The 17,685-nt window shown below is 41.0% G+C and overlaps 1 protein-coding gene across 2 annotated transcripts in view; it reads right to left on the reverse strand.

Annotated features, from left to right (window-relative positions):
• apbb1ip (amyloid beta (A4) precursor protein-binding, family B, member 1 interacting protein) overlaps positions 1–17,623 on the reverse strand; it is a 21,617-nt gene extending 3,994 nt beyond the window's left edge. The window contains exons 1-10 of one of the 2 annotated variants that reach the window (XM_087169938.1): positions 17,385–17,623; positions 12,056–12,115; positions 11,050–11,137; positions 9,542–9,816; positions 8,043–8,120; positions 6,490–6,649; positions 2,626–2,747; positions 1,532–1,606; positions 1,294–1,437; positions 748–858 (exon numbers count right to left, since the gene is read on the reverse strand). In XM_087169938.1, coding sequence (XP_087026064.1) covers positions 748–858; positions 1,294–1,437; positions 1,532–1,606; positions 2,626–2,747; positions 6,490–6,649; positions 8,043–8,120; positions 9,542–9,816; positions 11,050–11,137; positions 12,056–12,115 — 1,113 coding nt within the window. In that variant the 5' untranslated portion in view covers positions 17,385–17,623. The remainder of the gene's footprint in view (positions 1–747; positions 859–1,293; positions 1,438–1,531; positions 1,607–2,625; positions 2,748–6,489; positions 6,650–8,042; positions 8,121–9,541; positions 9,817–11,049; positions 11,138–12,055; positions 12,116–17,384) is intronic. The other variant, XM_023431450.2, reaches the window with a different exon arrangement.
• Between the last annotated feature and the right edge of the window lie 62 nt (positions 17,624–17,685).

Genomic DNA, 17,685 nt, shown 5'->3' on the forward strand with positions numbered 1-17,685 from the left:
CACACACACACACACACACACACACACACACTTCAACTCAAACCTCGAGGACACTGTCTTTCACTGGTAGGTAATTCAGTTTCTTTGCCTCTCTAAGCTCTTTTCACTTTGATCCTCCCCATCTATTCTAATGGTATCTGCTGATTCTAGTGTTTCCCAGACCAGATAGGGGAAAAGAAAGAACGTAGACTTTCACATCCCTGTAAGACTTGACCACCAACTCATCTACTTCTTTCTATTTTCACGTCAGCATTTCTCACTCTTAAATGAGTACTGTGGGCACCTCCCATCAATGTTAATGTCCTCAATTTTAAAGCACTCTTTTAATTAAAAGCATGGTGCTTTTACGGTAATTTCCTTTAAAGAAACGTTAGAAAACGCTTTAAAAAAGTCGTCTCGTTCACTTTCTTTCTCACCACCTTCAGCTAAATTGGTTAAAACTGTGTCCTTTCACTTCTTCAAACTAAACTATTTATTGCATTTCACTTTTCCAGTTAAGTAAGCAGCTGTTTAGCTGACCATAGACTCCACCAGAAGCCACCATGCAATGCATTGCTATCTTTTGCCCCATGTAACATACTGTGTAAGACAGGCCTCGTAGCACGGACCAGTGAAACCTAACACTAAATGTGTAAATGTGTCCGATGTTACAGTTAAGGGAAGTTGCAGTTTCTTTGTCGATTTGTTTTAACAGAGGGAAAGTATTTTCGAGAACCCGACTGATAAAACAACATAATTTGAGCTTACCTTCAGAACAAAGCAGAAGTCAGTTGGGGCCTTGTATTTGCTCTTAAAGTCTTTGCCATAGTAGACATTTACATTGTCGAACTGGAGGAAGCACACGAGGTCACGGGATGACTGAAAAGAAATAAAAGAGGATTACATTACGACTTTATCTCTTTTAGTTTTTTTTTTTTTGTGCCCACTGAATTGAATATCTTCACTACAGATGCAGTAGATGTGCATAATGTACTGTATGAAAGGTATGTTCGGGAGTAGAAGCTGCCAAGAGATCTAAGATATACGGTAAGTGAATATACTGTAGGTATCCAGCAGGGAGTAAAAGCTCTTGTTATACTGAGCAGTGCATGAAACAAGAGTATGGTTGATAATGCAGAAATGCAACAAACTAAAACTTTGTAGTCCAAGTGAAAAATTAAAAAACAGACCATACATTTCATTAGGGACATTGCAAAAACATTTCTAAACCTGCAGGATTTCACATCTTTAATGTACGTGCTCAAGCACAATTGAGAGTGTATCCTTGATTAGACAACTAGCTGCTGGTGTCACCTTGGTCTTCCCTTTGGGCACATAGTAAATTCCCGAGGCTCTCAGCTGGAAGAGCCGCTGCTTCCAGGACTTCTTGCCGTCCTCCTTGAGGTGCAGCACCCCCTCAAGATCGGGCACTATGATGGAAGTCCCGCAGAAGTTCTCCTGCAGAGGTGGTGAAGAAGAGATGAAAGGGGTCGCTCAACTTTCACTTTAAAGAAGCTACTTCACCTGTGGGTTTTGTGTGCATGTAATTTACCTGTATTAAAATCTCCTTGTCTTTGTCTTTTATTTCTTTGAGAGCTTTCTTATCCTTCTTCCATAGATAAAAGTTCTGCAGGAATAAAACATAAGAGTGCATTAATGATTACCAGTAGCAATTTTTAGCCGTGTTAGCGACATGACTCCAGCAACTGCTAACTACTGGATAGCTTTTCATGAAATCTGATATACACATTCATATCCCCCATCAGTATGAATTGTAATAACTTTGATGATCATGCTAGGCTACGCTAAGATGGTAACCACCTTTTACCTGCAATATATCAGGATGTTAGCATTGAACATGTTACAGTAGCACGCTAACTTTAGCATTCAGCTCAAAGCGCAGCTGTGTCTTAAGTGCAGTCATCAAGAAACAAACGCTGAACATTTAAATTTAAGGATTTTTGTATAAAAAAAACTATCAGCAACTATCTCCTTAACAAAACCCCAAACCCAACTGTTTGTCCCCGTGTGACTGGGGTGTTTTAACTACATATCATGGTCTGGGCCTTAATGTTTTCATTGTGGTACGAGAACGCCCAAAAGGGAATTCTATTCTGGTAGCTCATGTCAAAAGTTAAAGCTGTAAATTGATAGGGACGTACTGGACAGAACAGATCTGTCTTTTGTTGTGGGACGTGGAAGACATGATGGAGTACTTTAAAAATGAGAATATCTCACCAGTTTTCCAACCCGACTATTTGCCTCTGCCAACAGACCGAATCCATTAAATACTCAGAGATTATAAGGGGTTCCATTATATCAACAAACATGCCAAGATCTCGCCGTCTTGCGCCTGAAGCTGTTTTGTCTGATATATTACAGTGAGAACATTAATGTAAGAGGTCATCCTGCATGGAGCAAAGACATCTCATAATTCAGACAACAATTCAGCAGTGAAAATATCCAGATGGCGCTGAGCTGAAACAATGTGGAGATAGATTTGCACAAACCAAGGCCAAGAATAATGAACTAGCCAGTTTTGGGCTTTTGAGATATCACACACACATCACCTCTGATTGCTCAGTGTATAGGCTTTATTTAGAGAAATAAAGCCAACGTGTGTCGGCGCACAGTGAGGGGACTCACCTGTGGGTTTTTGAAAACCTCGTATTTTTGTCCCCGCTCTTTGAAGAGGACTTTGTTCTCGCTGTCCCTCATCCACGCCAACAGTGGCTCCACAAGGTTCTCGTGATCTTCAAACGTCCGTTCTGCAAAAAAGAAAATCAAACTTAGATGTCAGCAAACTCGTAACTTTCATGTAAGTTTTGGTTTGTAGAAAAATGTATTCAATATGATACTTTATATTTATTTGACTTTTGTTCATTTTTTCCATCCATGATACAGTTGCTAGTCGGGGGGGAAAGGGCCTGTTATGAGTGTGTGCCCAGATGTCCGTCGGCCTGATATAAACCCATGGTACAAGTAAAACTCCACTTCACTCAAAGTTTTATTAGCTTGAAAATACACAGTTGTTGGCAGCCTGGTGTTTTTAGGTATCAAAGAAAAAGTCCTTGTGTAGAATTTCCCTTTTTTATTAGTGTTAAATTGTTTATAAGTTAAAGTGTAAGCTGTATTTTAATATTGAATGTCCTTATATTATTATATGTAGCCTTGGGTGGTTGTGTTACATCATTTATTATGAGTTTGTTATCATATGTTTTGTGTAAAGTAACCAGTGCTCATCATCAGTCCTCATCCATGCACAACAAAACAAGTCTTTGGTTGATGCATTAAAATGTCTCATACGTCCATAACGTAAAAAATTCAAATAAACATTTTCTGATCTGATGGTTTGTGACGGTTCAGCAGCTCCAGCAACAGGCCAACTCTACTGTAACCACAACAATTTCACGATAGAGGAACTGCAGTTAAGCTATAGGTCTGCTTTTCTGAGAGATAACAGTTATCATATGCATGACCATGAGCGGAACAATGGAACAACACAACAAAAAACAACACAACACACACACACACAAAAAAAAGAAAACGACCAGTGGAGTAATTTTTGTGGCGAGTGAAGTCCAGAAATTGTGGAGTAGCTGTAAAAAAAATCATATAAAATGGAAATACTCAAGTGAAGTAGCTCTGTATTTGCTTACTTTGCCCCTCTTATATCGGCCATAAAAATAATTTCTCAGCACATTCAAACTCTCCTGCCAATAGTCTGGCTGTGGAAGATTAAAAAACACCTCCAGTTGACTTTCTACAGTACATTACTATTTTAAAAGAATCTACTAACTCTTTAATCTCACTTTATATTTCCCATGTCCCCTTCTGTTTTAGTTTCGTACAATAAAACAAGCCAAAACAAATGCTTTACCATGTGCACAGTAGTTCGCTCTGCCCTGCCACGAAATCTGAACATCGGCTGAGCTCGGTTCAGAGTCGGCTTCACAGCTGGGTAATTGTCTATTTCAAATGGGCTGAATTAAGGAAGGGCTCGATAAAATACAACCCTCCACGTTCGCTGGAAGAACTTTAAATGGCACTAATGCTCGAAAACACATTAAGAGCACTTTCCACCTCCTCCTCCACCTCCTCCTCCTCCTGTCTGCCCACCCACACACTCGCTGCCATAGATCTCCATCATGTACTGGGCATTTGACTGTAGTTTAGCCATGCTCCCCAATTACAGGTTACCAGCCGAGGCAGAGGTAGACATTAAATAAATTGCTGCCAGGGTTCCAGTCTATAGTTTGACTATTACAATCATTAAATGGATGGTGAGACTTTGCTGCTGGAGTGAGTTATTACAAGTAGAAATCCCTTTGAACTGCATTAACTACATGGTGTGTTCCGGCGCTGTGGATGCACATGAGGTGAGTTTCACTTTGTTCGAAGCCGGTGACGCCGTTGAGCTCCGTGGGTGTTTACTGCGCATGGTACAGCCTTCATTTTTTTTTTTTTATTGATAAAGATTAAACATAGGATAAAATGTTATAGTAATTAGATTATAACACACTCTGGGGAGTTTACAACGCATTATAAAAAATTAACGAACTCAAACAGTTTCCATTGTTGAGCTGTCATGCTGCCCGGTTAGTAAGAGATGACACAAGACCCCCGTGCCTTTGAGTCAAGTAGCCGTCACAGAAAAATTCATGAGTGGCTTGCTGTGGCTCAGACAGTTAATTTAAACATGTGGTTAAAAATAACCAAAGGGAAATACACATTTCCTCATTTGTTTCTGTGCTGGCAGCAGAGATAAATCCTCTTTACCAGCAGATCATATCGTAATCCAGGCAGTAAAAGAGCGAATTCAATAAATAAATCCACATACTGATCAGAAAATCTTATTCCAATGCGGCGTAGATGATCTATGATTGTCCAAAAACTATTGATAACTATTGAATTATCAGGCTACGTGACAATGTCCCTTCATTATAATGAACATGGGCATTGTAGTTCATTGTGAGTCAATCCTCTATATTCTGTTCTGCTACTGAAAATACTAACACATCAAATTCAAATGTGTATTCATTCGCCGCTGAAAATAGTCCCCAACAAAAGCACTATTTCCTCCTGTTCTAGCGACGCTTGGAAAAAAACTACAGTTCCCAGATGTTTTTTTGTTTTTTTTCGAGCAAATATCTGTAAAATTGTGACCAGCTTATAGAGATTGAATGAATGAATGAAGGAATGAATGGACTTAGGGAGGAGTGCCACAGACAGGGCAGGGAAGCTTTGCAAAATGAAAATAATAATAATAAAAAAAAAAAAAAACAATCATCCAGGCTTATTATTTAATTTAGCGTGTCACAGCTTAACTAGCTGCATATAAAATTACTTGAATATGATTTTCAAGCAAAACAATATCGACTTAGATTTTATTGCTCGCAAAAGGTTAATGATTTTACCACCAGTATTTCATTAAAACGGTTTCACGACGGAGCACAATGGCTCCCTGTTCGCAGCGTATAAAGATTGGCTCTTTAAAATTATAAATGATCTCCGGAACAATCTGATGAAGTTGTTAGAAAACAGAGAAAAACAGATGGTAATGAACAGCTGGAGACTCTGACGGCGGCAACGTCCAGCAGCTGAATATAGCGCAGACTGCTCAGACGGGGGATTGAGATCATAAGGCTCCTATTTCCGCATGACAGGGAGGATGACTGACAGTGTCCAATACAACAAATTAAACCCACCTGTCTACACTGTATGTGTGTGGAAGAGAGAGAGAGAGAGAGAGAGAGAGAGAGAAAGAGAGAGAAAGAGAGAGAGATAGACTATAGGAAAGAGAGGAGGAAGGGAAAGAGAATGAATGGGAGTAAGATCAATGTTTCATTGTGAGCTCGCTGCAGTGTGGCTGCCACTGTGCCAATAAAAACACAGTCCATCATCTGGACCAGGATGAAATATCCCACACTGTACAATGTGTGTGTGTGTGTGTGTGTGTGTGTGTGACAGTTCATATAAAAACACACTGTTGTTGAAGTGGTAATCTACCACCGCTGTGTTTTCTTCTGCTCTTGTTGATATATTTACCGCTCAGCTTGTGCTTATCACCACGCTGTTCCTGCACTACATTACCCAGAATCACTTGCCAACAAAAGTGGTGTCACCTGACATCTTTATCTGTGTGTTGTCTGTCAGTGAAATGTAAGCAGTTTTATTCCAAGCTAGTACTGGAAATGTAACCTGCATCATTTTTCCGTGCACCAGACGACTTCTTTTAAAATTTTATTTTCACCTGAAAACACTTAACCACAGACTGAACCTCTACATCAACCAGTGGCAGTGCATTAAAAGCAATGGCGATTGCTGATAGATTAATCATCAGTCATAAACCCTCCTCCTGCCTGTGTGTGTGTGTGTGTGTGTGTGTGTGTGTGTGTGTGTGCTACTGTTACCTCCCAGGTTACAAACGCAGTCATACCGCCACGCTTGAATGAATGAATCCACCACATGCTACAGTGCATGTTGTTAAATCTCCCTGCAGTAACTCACCGAGCTGCAGTTCGGGGTTGGTCTCACACAGGCTCCAGTCCACATTGCAGTCGCAGTGAGTCTTCTCAAACAGGTTGTCCAAAACCTCCCTGACGTTCTGCCTCTCGTCCACCATCAGAGTTTTGGAGCTGCCGTCGTTCATTACCACCTTCACCACCAACTGCAAAAATGAAAATGCCACTTTATTTAACTTTGAATTGTTATTTTTTGGCTGTATTTTCACTCACAACAAGACAAAATAAAAATTGTTCATATTCCAACAAGAGAAAAATCATGGACACAGCTACACTAGCCGTTTCCTCATTTCCAGTTTTTGTACTAAGCTAATCGCTAATCTTCGCATCTCACCATCAGCAAAAGAGAGCGAGTACGCGTGTCTTCAATAAATGTCAAACTATTCCTTAAAGTGTTATCGTTATGACATGAGGTGTCGTGCGTCCGCATGACGGATTGAAATGAGGGAGAGAGACGTCAAATCCAGCCTCGAAGAAGCCCATGCAGGTCGTTTGTTTGCCAGTTTAATTACAGGCCACATACACTAAATGGTTGTTTCTGTCTCCAGATGTTTTCTCCACCAGAGGAGGTCGAGCATCAGCACTTCTGTCTCTCCGTTCTGATGAACTTCTTTGGCTTTTTCTCAATTGTATTTGTCTTTTCTTTTTTTTTCTTTTTGCAGTCTGAGACTAATTTTGCTCTGGAGCGCAGCAGCACTTTCCTCACAGGCTCATATGGCTTCACGCTTCCTCTCATCTGGAAACAAATCCAGCTTTTGGGAAGCTGAGGAGTTTCACAGAACCGAGGTCGGCCGGTCGCTCGCCTTGTGTCATAAAAACGTGGGTTTTGAGAGATGTTATCACAATAGGGGTTTTAGACTGTTAGATCACACGTTACTCAGTCCCGACCTTCCCTGGACAACAATATTGTTTTGGCATGTGGATGAATGAAATGTCACTGGAGAGCAAAATTGTTTTCCCTCTGACGGTGCTTCCCTCTTCAAGGTAGATATCTTCAAAGAACACGATCCGTGTCGAAATCGGTGGGTTTATCTGAAACCTCACACCACCACCGCATTCTGCTGAAACCACAGAGAGTGCACCTCGCTCTTCTTCTGTGCATTAACACCGACGCAGAGACAGATGTTTCTGTGGAACTGACCGGCGGTCTGTGTTTTCTTACTAAGAATTTACAACTATCATCCGAGCAGGTGAAAACAGGCCATTAATGCAGTGTCAAGTGTAGAAGACGGCGGCCACATCACCTATGATACAACAAAAAAAAAAAAAGCATGGTATGAAGCTGGTCTGGTTTTGTGTAAGTGGAGCTTTGCATGCGTGACCACACGTCTGCACATTTGTGTGCCGCTTTGAAGCCTGATAAAAAGGTTGCCACATATCACCCAAAGAGGAAACTGCGCTGTCCTGCGTGACGTTGGCTGGATGAAAGTAGCCATCCTTTACCATGATTGACGGCTCTTGAAGTCTTTTACAGCGGAGTCCATGTAGCCGGAATTCACAGCGTCTTTAAGGTTTTACAGTTTCCAGCGGACGTCTTACCTTTTTCACTTTAGCCTCCTTCAGCTTCTCCAGAGCAAGTTTTATCTTGTCAGCTTTCATCTGTGCGTCGAGTTCCTCCTGAATAACACAAACAACAGTAGGAAATGAGACAGCTGAATTACAGTGAATAATAGATATTCATCTGTTAGTTCTAGTCTAGTGTAAGTGAGATATGGACTATCATATCATCACTGTGTTAAAGCTACACTTGTATATTCTGGAATATAAACAGTGCCAAGAAATCATCTTTGATGTAGCTTTCAGGATATCTGTACATTTAATTTAAAGCTACAGCCAGCCAGTTATCTTAGGATAAACAGCTAGTCTGACTCTGTCCAAATATAATTAAATGTACAGATAAAAAAAAGTTGTTTCCCCCCCTGTTTCCCCTCTTTATGCTAAGCTAAGCTAATCGCCCACTCGCTGCAGGTTCATGTCTTCACAGATATCAATTTAAATCATCTAAGCAGGAAAATCTTGAGCTACTACTTGGATAAAAACAGTGCTGAGGGTAAATCAGGGGCAAAAATATCCAATTCTGGTGACATCTCATTTCTGCTCAGGAGCTGCAGTGTTTTGTTTTGATTTAGTTTTTAATTGTACACCCTCCCGTGGGTGGAGAAGCGTCCGTTCAAGAATTTAATTTGTGGAATTAGATCTAATCTAATGGATCTCAATTAGCGGGGATACGATACATAAAAATCCTGCCGACAGTGCACTTTTAATGAAGTCGCACACCTCTGCCTGACAATGACGCATTCTCTGTCTCAGCACAGCTGGTGTTTTTACCTCAGAGGGATGAGGTAACAAGCTCTGCTAAAGCAATAAGCTCCTGTCTGCCCCCCCCCACCCCGACCACAGCCACATCTTACCTCCCCTATACTCCAACCTTTGGTATTGATCCTGTTACGTGTTTGATCTGTTCCAGACAGACTCTCGGCTGTTTCCCCCTCACACAGGTCTATGTAACTGTAACAGACGCCTCTGTCCAGGAACAGCTTCGCCATGATCTCACCGTCCAGCTGTTATAAGAGCAATACCACTCTTCCCGATTCCACAAAGAGACACAAAGGACGCGACCAGAAAATGTATATGCTGGGAACTGGTGATGTTTCTGTTGCAATACCGTTTTGTCACGACTGGCTTAGAAAAGCACTCACTCATGGTAAACTAAGACATGCCACCAATAAAACTGTGACTGTTACATTATTGCTTTTCTCTGCTTCATGTTTCCGCTCTTCCAGATTATAGTTCAGGATCTGAACAAAGAACAGCCATTTTCTCTTTTCCTTCCCTGCATGTCTTCTGTCATTGTGACACTTTCCTTGACAGTGCACCAATGTACTCTCTATTATTCTGAAAAAGCCTTAAAAACTCCCACTTAAAATCTCACTTCTTTAATTTTGGAGCGGTTCTCAGTAGTAGAGAGGTTAAAAGGTAGTTTCAGATATGATACTGCTATCTTGTCATGCTGACAAACTGTGCAGAGGCAGACACACCTTTGTCGGTTTTGCAGCCTGGGGAGGCGGAGGTGGTAAAGGGGAGGCGGCAGACGAGGCTGGGGTGCTAACGCTGCTGCTCACTGATGAAGCGTGGGGAGAGGCAGGGTGGGTGGTCAGGCCTTTAGGTGGTGGTGGCAGGTCTCCCGGGGGAGGTGATGGCGCTTTCAGACCTTGTATCTCTGCCGCGAGTTTCTCTTCAGTCGCATTGAGGTCAGCCACCAAATCCGCCATGAGCGCATCCAAATCATTGTCCTCGAGTTCGAGGAGAGACTCTGGTGTCGAAAGCAGAATAATTTTGTCAAAACATAACTCAAGTGTTAAATGCCAAGAATAGTTTTACAGTTACAGTAATAGTATACCTCTATGTCAAAATAGATGACCAGTCGGTAAAAATTGTAACATTGAATATCCCATAGTTCCCATTTTGAAATGTGATTTCCCCCAAACATGAGGATACACTTTCTTTTCATTTTACAAGTTCCTTTTTTTGGGGTTTTGATTAAGTAATGCATGAACAAAGGTTTTCTTTCATTTCAATTGTCATTCATCTTCCCTCGTCTTCCATGATAAATAAAGTCTGCTGGTACTGTAGGGTACATATGGGCTAAACAGTTACGTTCATCTGTTCAGAATTTTTATTTAAATAATTCAGTTTATGACCAATTACCTTCAAAACTAATGATAGTCCCATCAGCAGCAGCAGCTGTGCTTTGTTTTTTTAGAACGAAATGGCAAATATTAGCATGCTAACAGGCTAAGCACAGCTTTTTTAACACTGACACATGCAGCTCTGTAGCATTAGCAACCACCACTCAACATTATTACACTTTTACAATAACACTCCCATATAGTAACCATTACTGGTGTTTTTTTGTTTTTTTAGCAAACAATCTGCATGCTACGTTCTGTTTTTGTTTTGCATGTTAGCATTGTTACTGTAAGCATGTTAGCATGCCTACATTAGCATTTTGGCTCAAAGCACCACCGTGCCTGAGTATAGCCTCACCGAGCAGCTAGCATGGATGGAGATTTTTAGTTTATTTAAGAAAATGGAACCATTTATTTTATGATTTAGCTGTGTCATGGTAGGTTTGTATTAAAGTCCTTGGAGACGTAGCGTAAATAAAGCTGATGTAACAGGCTGAAATACTTAATGATACCTACTAAAAAAGAAAACAGGGAAAGGAGGACAAATAGTAGAGTGCTAATAACAGATGCTGTGACCTTGCTTTAACATTATTACTGCTTGTTTTACAGCCCATAAGAGCCGGAGGCAAACACTGAGTAATTAGCACGTACAGTGACCTCAGTCTTCGTCTGAAGTCACATCTTGAACAGTAGCCACACATACTGCAGAGCCACTGAATGCTCAAATTGATCATTTTCTAGATAGCTGATTAAACATGCGATATACAATATGGGGCATGTTGCAACAAACATTACGCAGAAGGTCAACAGCTCTTTGTAGTATTGCTTCGTGCTCGACAGACAAAATGTTAAGTCACCATTCAGGTCAGTGAAGCCGATGGATAAGTTTACTTCCTGGTTGGCAGCGGGGAGAGATTCAGGCGGTACCGTTTCCTCTCCGAGACTCTGCAGGGAAAAATGAACAAGGCGGTGTGTTTATAAGAGCATGAATACAATATCTGTGCAGCCACAGGACCCCCAGAGGCTCAGGGAGTTAATCCACAACACATTCTGAGTGCACTGAAACATAAACTGTCCCCAAACATTATGTAAGAAAGTATAGTGTTTACACATTTAATGTTACATCTGTTTTTAGGTACTACACCTAACAGGGCTTCTATGTGTAATATTAAGCCCCCCGCCTTCACCCCGGGGAGATGGAAGTGATTTAAAATGACTGGTGGGCTGAAAAACAACATCAAAGTGATCAGCAGGACTTTTCACTCAGAAAAAAAAAATCTCTAATCTCTAGCTGGCTCATGAGTTTGCCATTTGACCTCCCTTCTAAAAGAAAGTGTAATTTATGGTCGTTAGATGACCACAAAGAGTGTCTCCCCCCCGCTGTGTCTGTTGTGCTTGCCAGTCTAGAGTGTCTCGGTGATCGATGGTGGGCTTTAGCGAGTTTGTCATCTGTCTTTAAGGGAGAGAAGTCTATTGAAGAAGAGAGAGAATTAACCCTGAGAAGTCCGGAGAAAACGGGTAACTGTGCATGTGTCGCATGAAAGATGTGTTTGTCTCTTGTTAAAACAAAGGGCATCACTTGACATGAAGTGAAACCAAAAAGTGAATGTTTGTTCTGTCAAAACAGAACTCCACCAGAAAACCACCCGCTTCTCTATGATTCACGTCCCTGCCATTTGTTTTTATGACATTTTATATCCTGCCCTTTACTTATTAAGAACAATAAAAAAAAAATTAAAAACTGAAACAAATGATAAGAAGCCAGTTGTAAGATGTAAGAGTAAAGCGCTGGAATAAAAAAACTGTGTGAACAGTCCTATGACTTTATCTTCTATAGTTGCCATGACAACTGGTTGATCTTACCTGTGTGAGGAGGTCCATCTCCCCCAGCAGGTCACTGAACATTGCGTCAATGTCGTCCATCTGGTTAAAGCAAAAAAAAAAAAGAAAAAGAAAAGTCAAGACGCAGGGAAACGCTCCAAGATCAGACTTTAAATTATTTCCCCATGAAACAAAAACCCGTCCCACCGTCGGGAGTGCCAGGTGTATCGATTAGAGCCGTATTGATCGGCGCTACAGGGCACTGAAGAATTTTCATTGATTGGGTATGGTTGTCATGACGAATGACGGCCAAGGAATGTGTGGAATAAGAAGGTAAATCCATTTGCATGGAGACACAAATGTTGAACACACACGGCGTGTTACACAGGCTGTGGTGAGACGCAGCGCTGCTACTTTTGAAATCGTTGTGGTTGTAATATGTTCCCTGAGGCTGCGCTATCTTGCAAACCCAGACTGGAGGAAGAAAACTATGTATGCTGAACTCCCAGGCATCTTTTTTTTTTGCCAGAACTTGTTGTATCTTGTTACTCATATTTCACTGGAAGGTGCAATGTTATTTCATTTTTGCATTTTCTGTCAGCTTCAGAAGTAAAATTTACTTTATAATTGACATTAGTAGTGTTTATTGAGATAAAGGTTATCTTAATCAAACTTAATCTTCCAACCCTCCTTCTTTCAAACACACGGGCCTCTTTACAAGTTGCAGTTCATTTTAAGCCATTCATTCACTCCTATATTGTCATTAAAGACCATTATGTGTTGAAACCACACACTCACGCTGCGGGACAGTGTTTGTTATCGAATTTATCTCTGAAAACGAAACCACTGACTGTTTAAAGTATGCATACTGCAGTTTAATATAGTTTGACCCTGGACATATGGAGTCAAATGTCAGAATCATCAAGGTTCATTGTTTCGGGTTTAGCAGCACAACAGCCTGAGGGACTACTATAGTAGCTGTGCAAACAACTCCAGAGGATTCACTGGAGATTTCTAAGTGTAATTATGTACATCAAGCCGTCTCTCATGTATCATTTGAAGCCTCATTTCTCAAAGCAAATGTTATCGTGGGCTTGAATGTGCAGTCAAAACAGAGCCCCTGTTTTCTTACAGTGGAACATACCCAGTAGTCAGAAACATGGGCTTCGGTGAGGGTATGAGCGGGAGTTCATTCAGTCACAGCGGGGCGCACATGAGGTATTAACATCAACAATGGTGTGGTGCACCAGTGTGCAAGCACCCCGCTCATCTACCTCCTGTAGAAATGTGAAGGTGGGTCTAAACACTACGTTCCACTGTGACCGAGCAGGTAAATGTGCAAACACCTGAGGAGGAAGTACAGCTGCTCTAAAAACTGATGAACCAGCAAACTCTGAGCCGGATAACCACCAAACCACCCCGACTAGTGGATAGAAAGACAGCTGCTGTGGATCGTTAAAGTTCGACCTTCTACATGTGGGTCTGTGGCTGTAAATGAGCTTCACTGACTTACTTTTTTAGCCACGCTATCAATAAAAATTAATTAACTCTTGAATGATTAACTCTTTAATGATGGAATGATGAAGTCATTTGCAAATGAGGAGATCTTACAAAATGTAAACCATATACTTTAGTGTTTCATTTTACTCTCTGTGCGTAAGATTTTATGGATGTCAGTTGGTCAGACTGAAATATCTGAATAATTGCTGGATGGATTATTGATCGCTGATTTTGCCTTTTTGTGTGATAAACAGTGGAGGTTTCATCAGTCCAGTCTGTCCGTTTAATGCTCTTCCTTAAAGGTCGTTTTATGAAGAAAAAGTTCATCTTTGCGTCTGTTGTTTTTCCCGCCACCACAATGCGCTTGTGACTGCGGTGACGTAAAGTTTGTTGGTCTATCGCAGTTCGAATTGTAATACATAAGACACACGAGCGGCATAATTGTAATGCAAAACTGGGAGGGTCGGGTTGTGGCAGTGAACAAGCATATGTGGAGTGTAATTTGAAATGCTAATAAGGTTAAATACAGTTGTGTTCAGGTTAGTATTATAAACAGCTATGGTCGAGTAAACGTCTGGTGTGGTTAGGTCATGGTAATGGTCTGTGACCTCGTCTCTACTACTCACTCATGAGATATTGTTTTTTTATAGTCCTCCCTTTTACTGAACTGTCAGCCACTAACCTAGAAGATTTGTTTTTGCTGCTGTGGCACATTAGGTATAAGAGAATATTATCTTTAATAATGTGTAACTCGCAGTTCAGTAAACGTTAAGATCCAGCGAAAGGAGGAGGAGGAAAAACATTTGCAAGACACCAGGAAGGCAAACCCCTCAATCTCACTGCTGAGGAGACAAGTGTGACTGATTGTGTTCCAGGCGAGAGTTCACGCGGCGCTGTGACACGATGTTTCGAATCGATATTGTTCCAACATCTAACAGATGGTGTATGGTCGGAAGCTTATGAGAAACTGTACAGGCCACCCTGTGATTTTTGCAGATCAACTGCAAAAGGCCGTAGACGAAAACTTGCAAAACGTTTGTGGGAATGATGATATTACACAATCATTCTGCATCCTGACCAGAATTTGTATGTATGTGTGGCCTCTCCAACTGTCGTGAGATAGTGGGGCCCCACTCCCTCCACTCCCTCCACCCCTTTACGTAAATGTTTTGCCCCGTTGAGGAAGTGGTAAAGCTTTCTGCTATGTCGACACTGTGTAGGAAATGGTGACACGATCCACCCACATACTGAATGTAACTGTTAACTTACTGATATTGTCACATTTGAATAGTCTGAAAACCTAGTTTTTAAATTCAGTTTGTGGTTTATCAATATGATATTCTTTATAATGGCTAAACAAAACATAAAGAGTAAATATTTACAACCTCAAAAGTGCAAAAAAACATTAAATCACACATTCTCCTCTCAAAATCTCTATTATTACCACTTATTAATTATGTTCAGTCCCTCAGTTAGTTTTTATCTCTTCTTTCTGTGGTGTCACATTTTATTTTGTGCTATGACAACCGCAACACAACAGCTCTCACTCTGAACAAGCCGAGTGTGACTGTGGTCCACGTCAGCTCTTTGCTCACCGACCACACGGAGCATGTTAACGCGGGAGCGCACGATGCCACTTTCACAAGTCGCACAGGGGCGAAGAAATGATTGTTATACGTCAAGTTGATCCTGCCGGCTGCTGTTAAATGGATTTCAACTCTCATGTAGAGAAGAGAAGTCAGAGAGGAGGAGTGGTTGCATTTGTTCAGATCTTAAAAACAAACCAGCAAAGAAGCATCTGCTAATGGAGGCTGAAGTTTATGTATAGTATGGTCCATGAATAGATAATCAAATGTCATGTGGTCCAACCCATCATGTGAAACATTAAACTTGTATAGTAATGCAATTACCTCAACTGTAAGCTGTGACATCTGCAAATAAAACACAGAACAACCACAGGAGAGGTGTTAACCTGAGGGCGGTGTCATTACAACCATATTAGACTGATGGTCATTACAGCCCATGAGTATACTTAAAGGAATAGGTTGATATGTTGGGAAATAAGCTGATTTTTTTCAGAGTTGGATGGAGAATATGTTTATGTCTGTCTATCAAATATGAAGCTACAGCCAGGAGGTTGCTATATTAGCTTAGCGTAAAAGGCTGGAAACAGCTAGCAAAGCGCTGTCCCAAGGTAACACAATCCACCTTCAGTTAATGGGATGAATCTCGTTACTTAGTCCCTTTAGTGATGCTGGTGTGTGGATTTTGTTAACATTGGAGAGGGCCAGGCTAGCTGTTTCCCCCAGCTTCCAGTCTTTATGCTAAGCTAAGCTAACCAGCTGGCTTGCTGCAGCTTCTTATCTCATCTTTTCATCAAACTCTCAGCAAGAAAGCAAATAAGTGTATTTTTCTCCAAATGTCCAACCACACCTTTAAAAAGAACAAAACATGAATAAAACAATGATGATGTAATAAAGTGCTGCGAAGTGAGCTCAGTTTTCCATTTTAATCACACGTGTTTCTCTCGATAAGTGCATTTTCTGTGTGACAAGTTCCTTAAACCTCTGAGTCATATTCATATCGCTCTGGATGAAGGAATACTATCGTAAAAGGATGCCGCTGCCTTCTTTGACACCATTTCTGTTTTCTTTCCAGAAACCGCTCTGAAAAATATGTGATTTGTCAGCACTCGTAAATATTATTGGAAACACTCGTGCATAGAAATCTGGCAACCCTCCAAAACTCGCACAATGCATTGTGAAAACACAACTTTACTGTGCTTCGGTGAATACCACTGCACTGGTATTCACTGAAATAAAACACTAAAAATATAGCATGCAAGTGACTAATCTCAAATATATGTCTCAGCCTTTCTTTTTTTTTTTTATAAGTCTGCACATGTGTAACTCAAGCTTCAGGCAGCAAAATGGAAACCAGACAACAACTGTGATTCGCCGTATAGAAGCACAGCATGTTTACCATGTTGTACAGAAACTCCTTCTCTTAGTTCGATCAAATCTATACTTTGGTTTCATGCAGATGTGTTTACAGAACTGGATACTCTACTATGAATTAGGCAAATTAGGGGGTTGCTGGAGGGCATAAAAACCACAAATTTAATACACAAGATCAAATCTATGTTTGCTGAGGAGGGGTTGTGTATATCACAAAATCCCCGTGAGTCATTCTACAGTCAGTATTAACCTTTAATGCAGTGTTTTCTTCCTTGACAACACCTAAATGGTTTCCATCACTTCAAATGCACATGTTACATGACACATTATATATGAAATTAAGTAAATTTTTCTATGATTTAATCTCATCTTCTAAAAGCCAAATGTGCAAAATGTTCCTATAATCAGCGACAAACTGACGGCACAATTAGCTTTACAATACAAGGCCAGCCCTATCGGTTTTCGTGTGGTTATTGAGTCATGCAGCAGTCTGACATTATGGTCGGGTACACCCAGTTGGAAAGCAGACAACTAACACTCATAGCACTCACTAACACTCATATTAAAATACGCCTAATGACTGTCTTACAGCAAGCTAATTAAGCCTTATCTCACGAGAACAGACAGAGCTGAGGTGACAGTGACAGTTTTGTGCAATTTCTTTTGTCCTGTTTTAACATAATGTGACAAAGTCAGTATCACAATGGAGGCTTTAAATCACAAAATCTGACAGGAAGATTTTCAGTCTGTGTCATGAACAGTGTCTAGCTCAAGGCAATCTGCTGCAACCGGTTCACGAAAAAACAGCGCCATTATCTAACTGAAACTACAAAGAGAAGTCAAGTATAGCAGCCATGGGTGTTGACCGTTAACTGAAGGTACAACATCGAATGTAGCAGAGGGCTGAAACTCACCTTTTTCCTAATGTTTTAATCCTTGTTTCACCGGTTAGTTTCAAGGTAGCCGCTTCACAGACATCAGTTCCCCTTAAAAATGTTATTCTCCAATAAATCTCAACAGCAAAAGTCAGTCATATGCATGCAGATTTGGGTGTGCTGATGTGGATTGCATCTGGCCCTCTGACTGTTGACTTCTTCCTGTTTAATGCGGAAGTTCAAGTCTAGACCTGCATAGCATTCCTGCTCTAACTGCAACACACACTCACAACAGTCTTGTCTAGGCAGCGCTGGGCCACCCCCCCACCACCACCACCCC

The sequence above is a fragment of the Seriola lalandi genome, unplaced genomic scaffold (genome assembly GCF_002814215.2).
Source record: "Seriola lalandi dorsalis isolate HSWRI2012SDOR001 ecotype SW California unplaced genomic scaffold, Sedor1 jcf7180002054923, whole genome shotgun sequence".
Taxonomy (NCBI): Eukaryota; Metazoa; Chordata; class Actinopteri; order Carangiformes; family Carangidae; genus Seriola; species Seriola lalandi.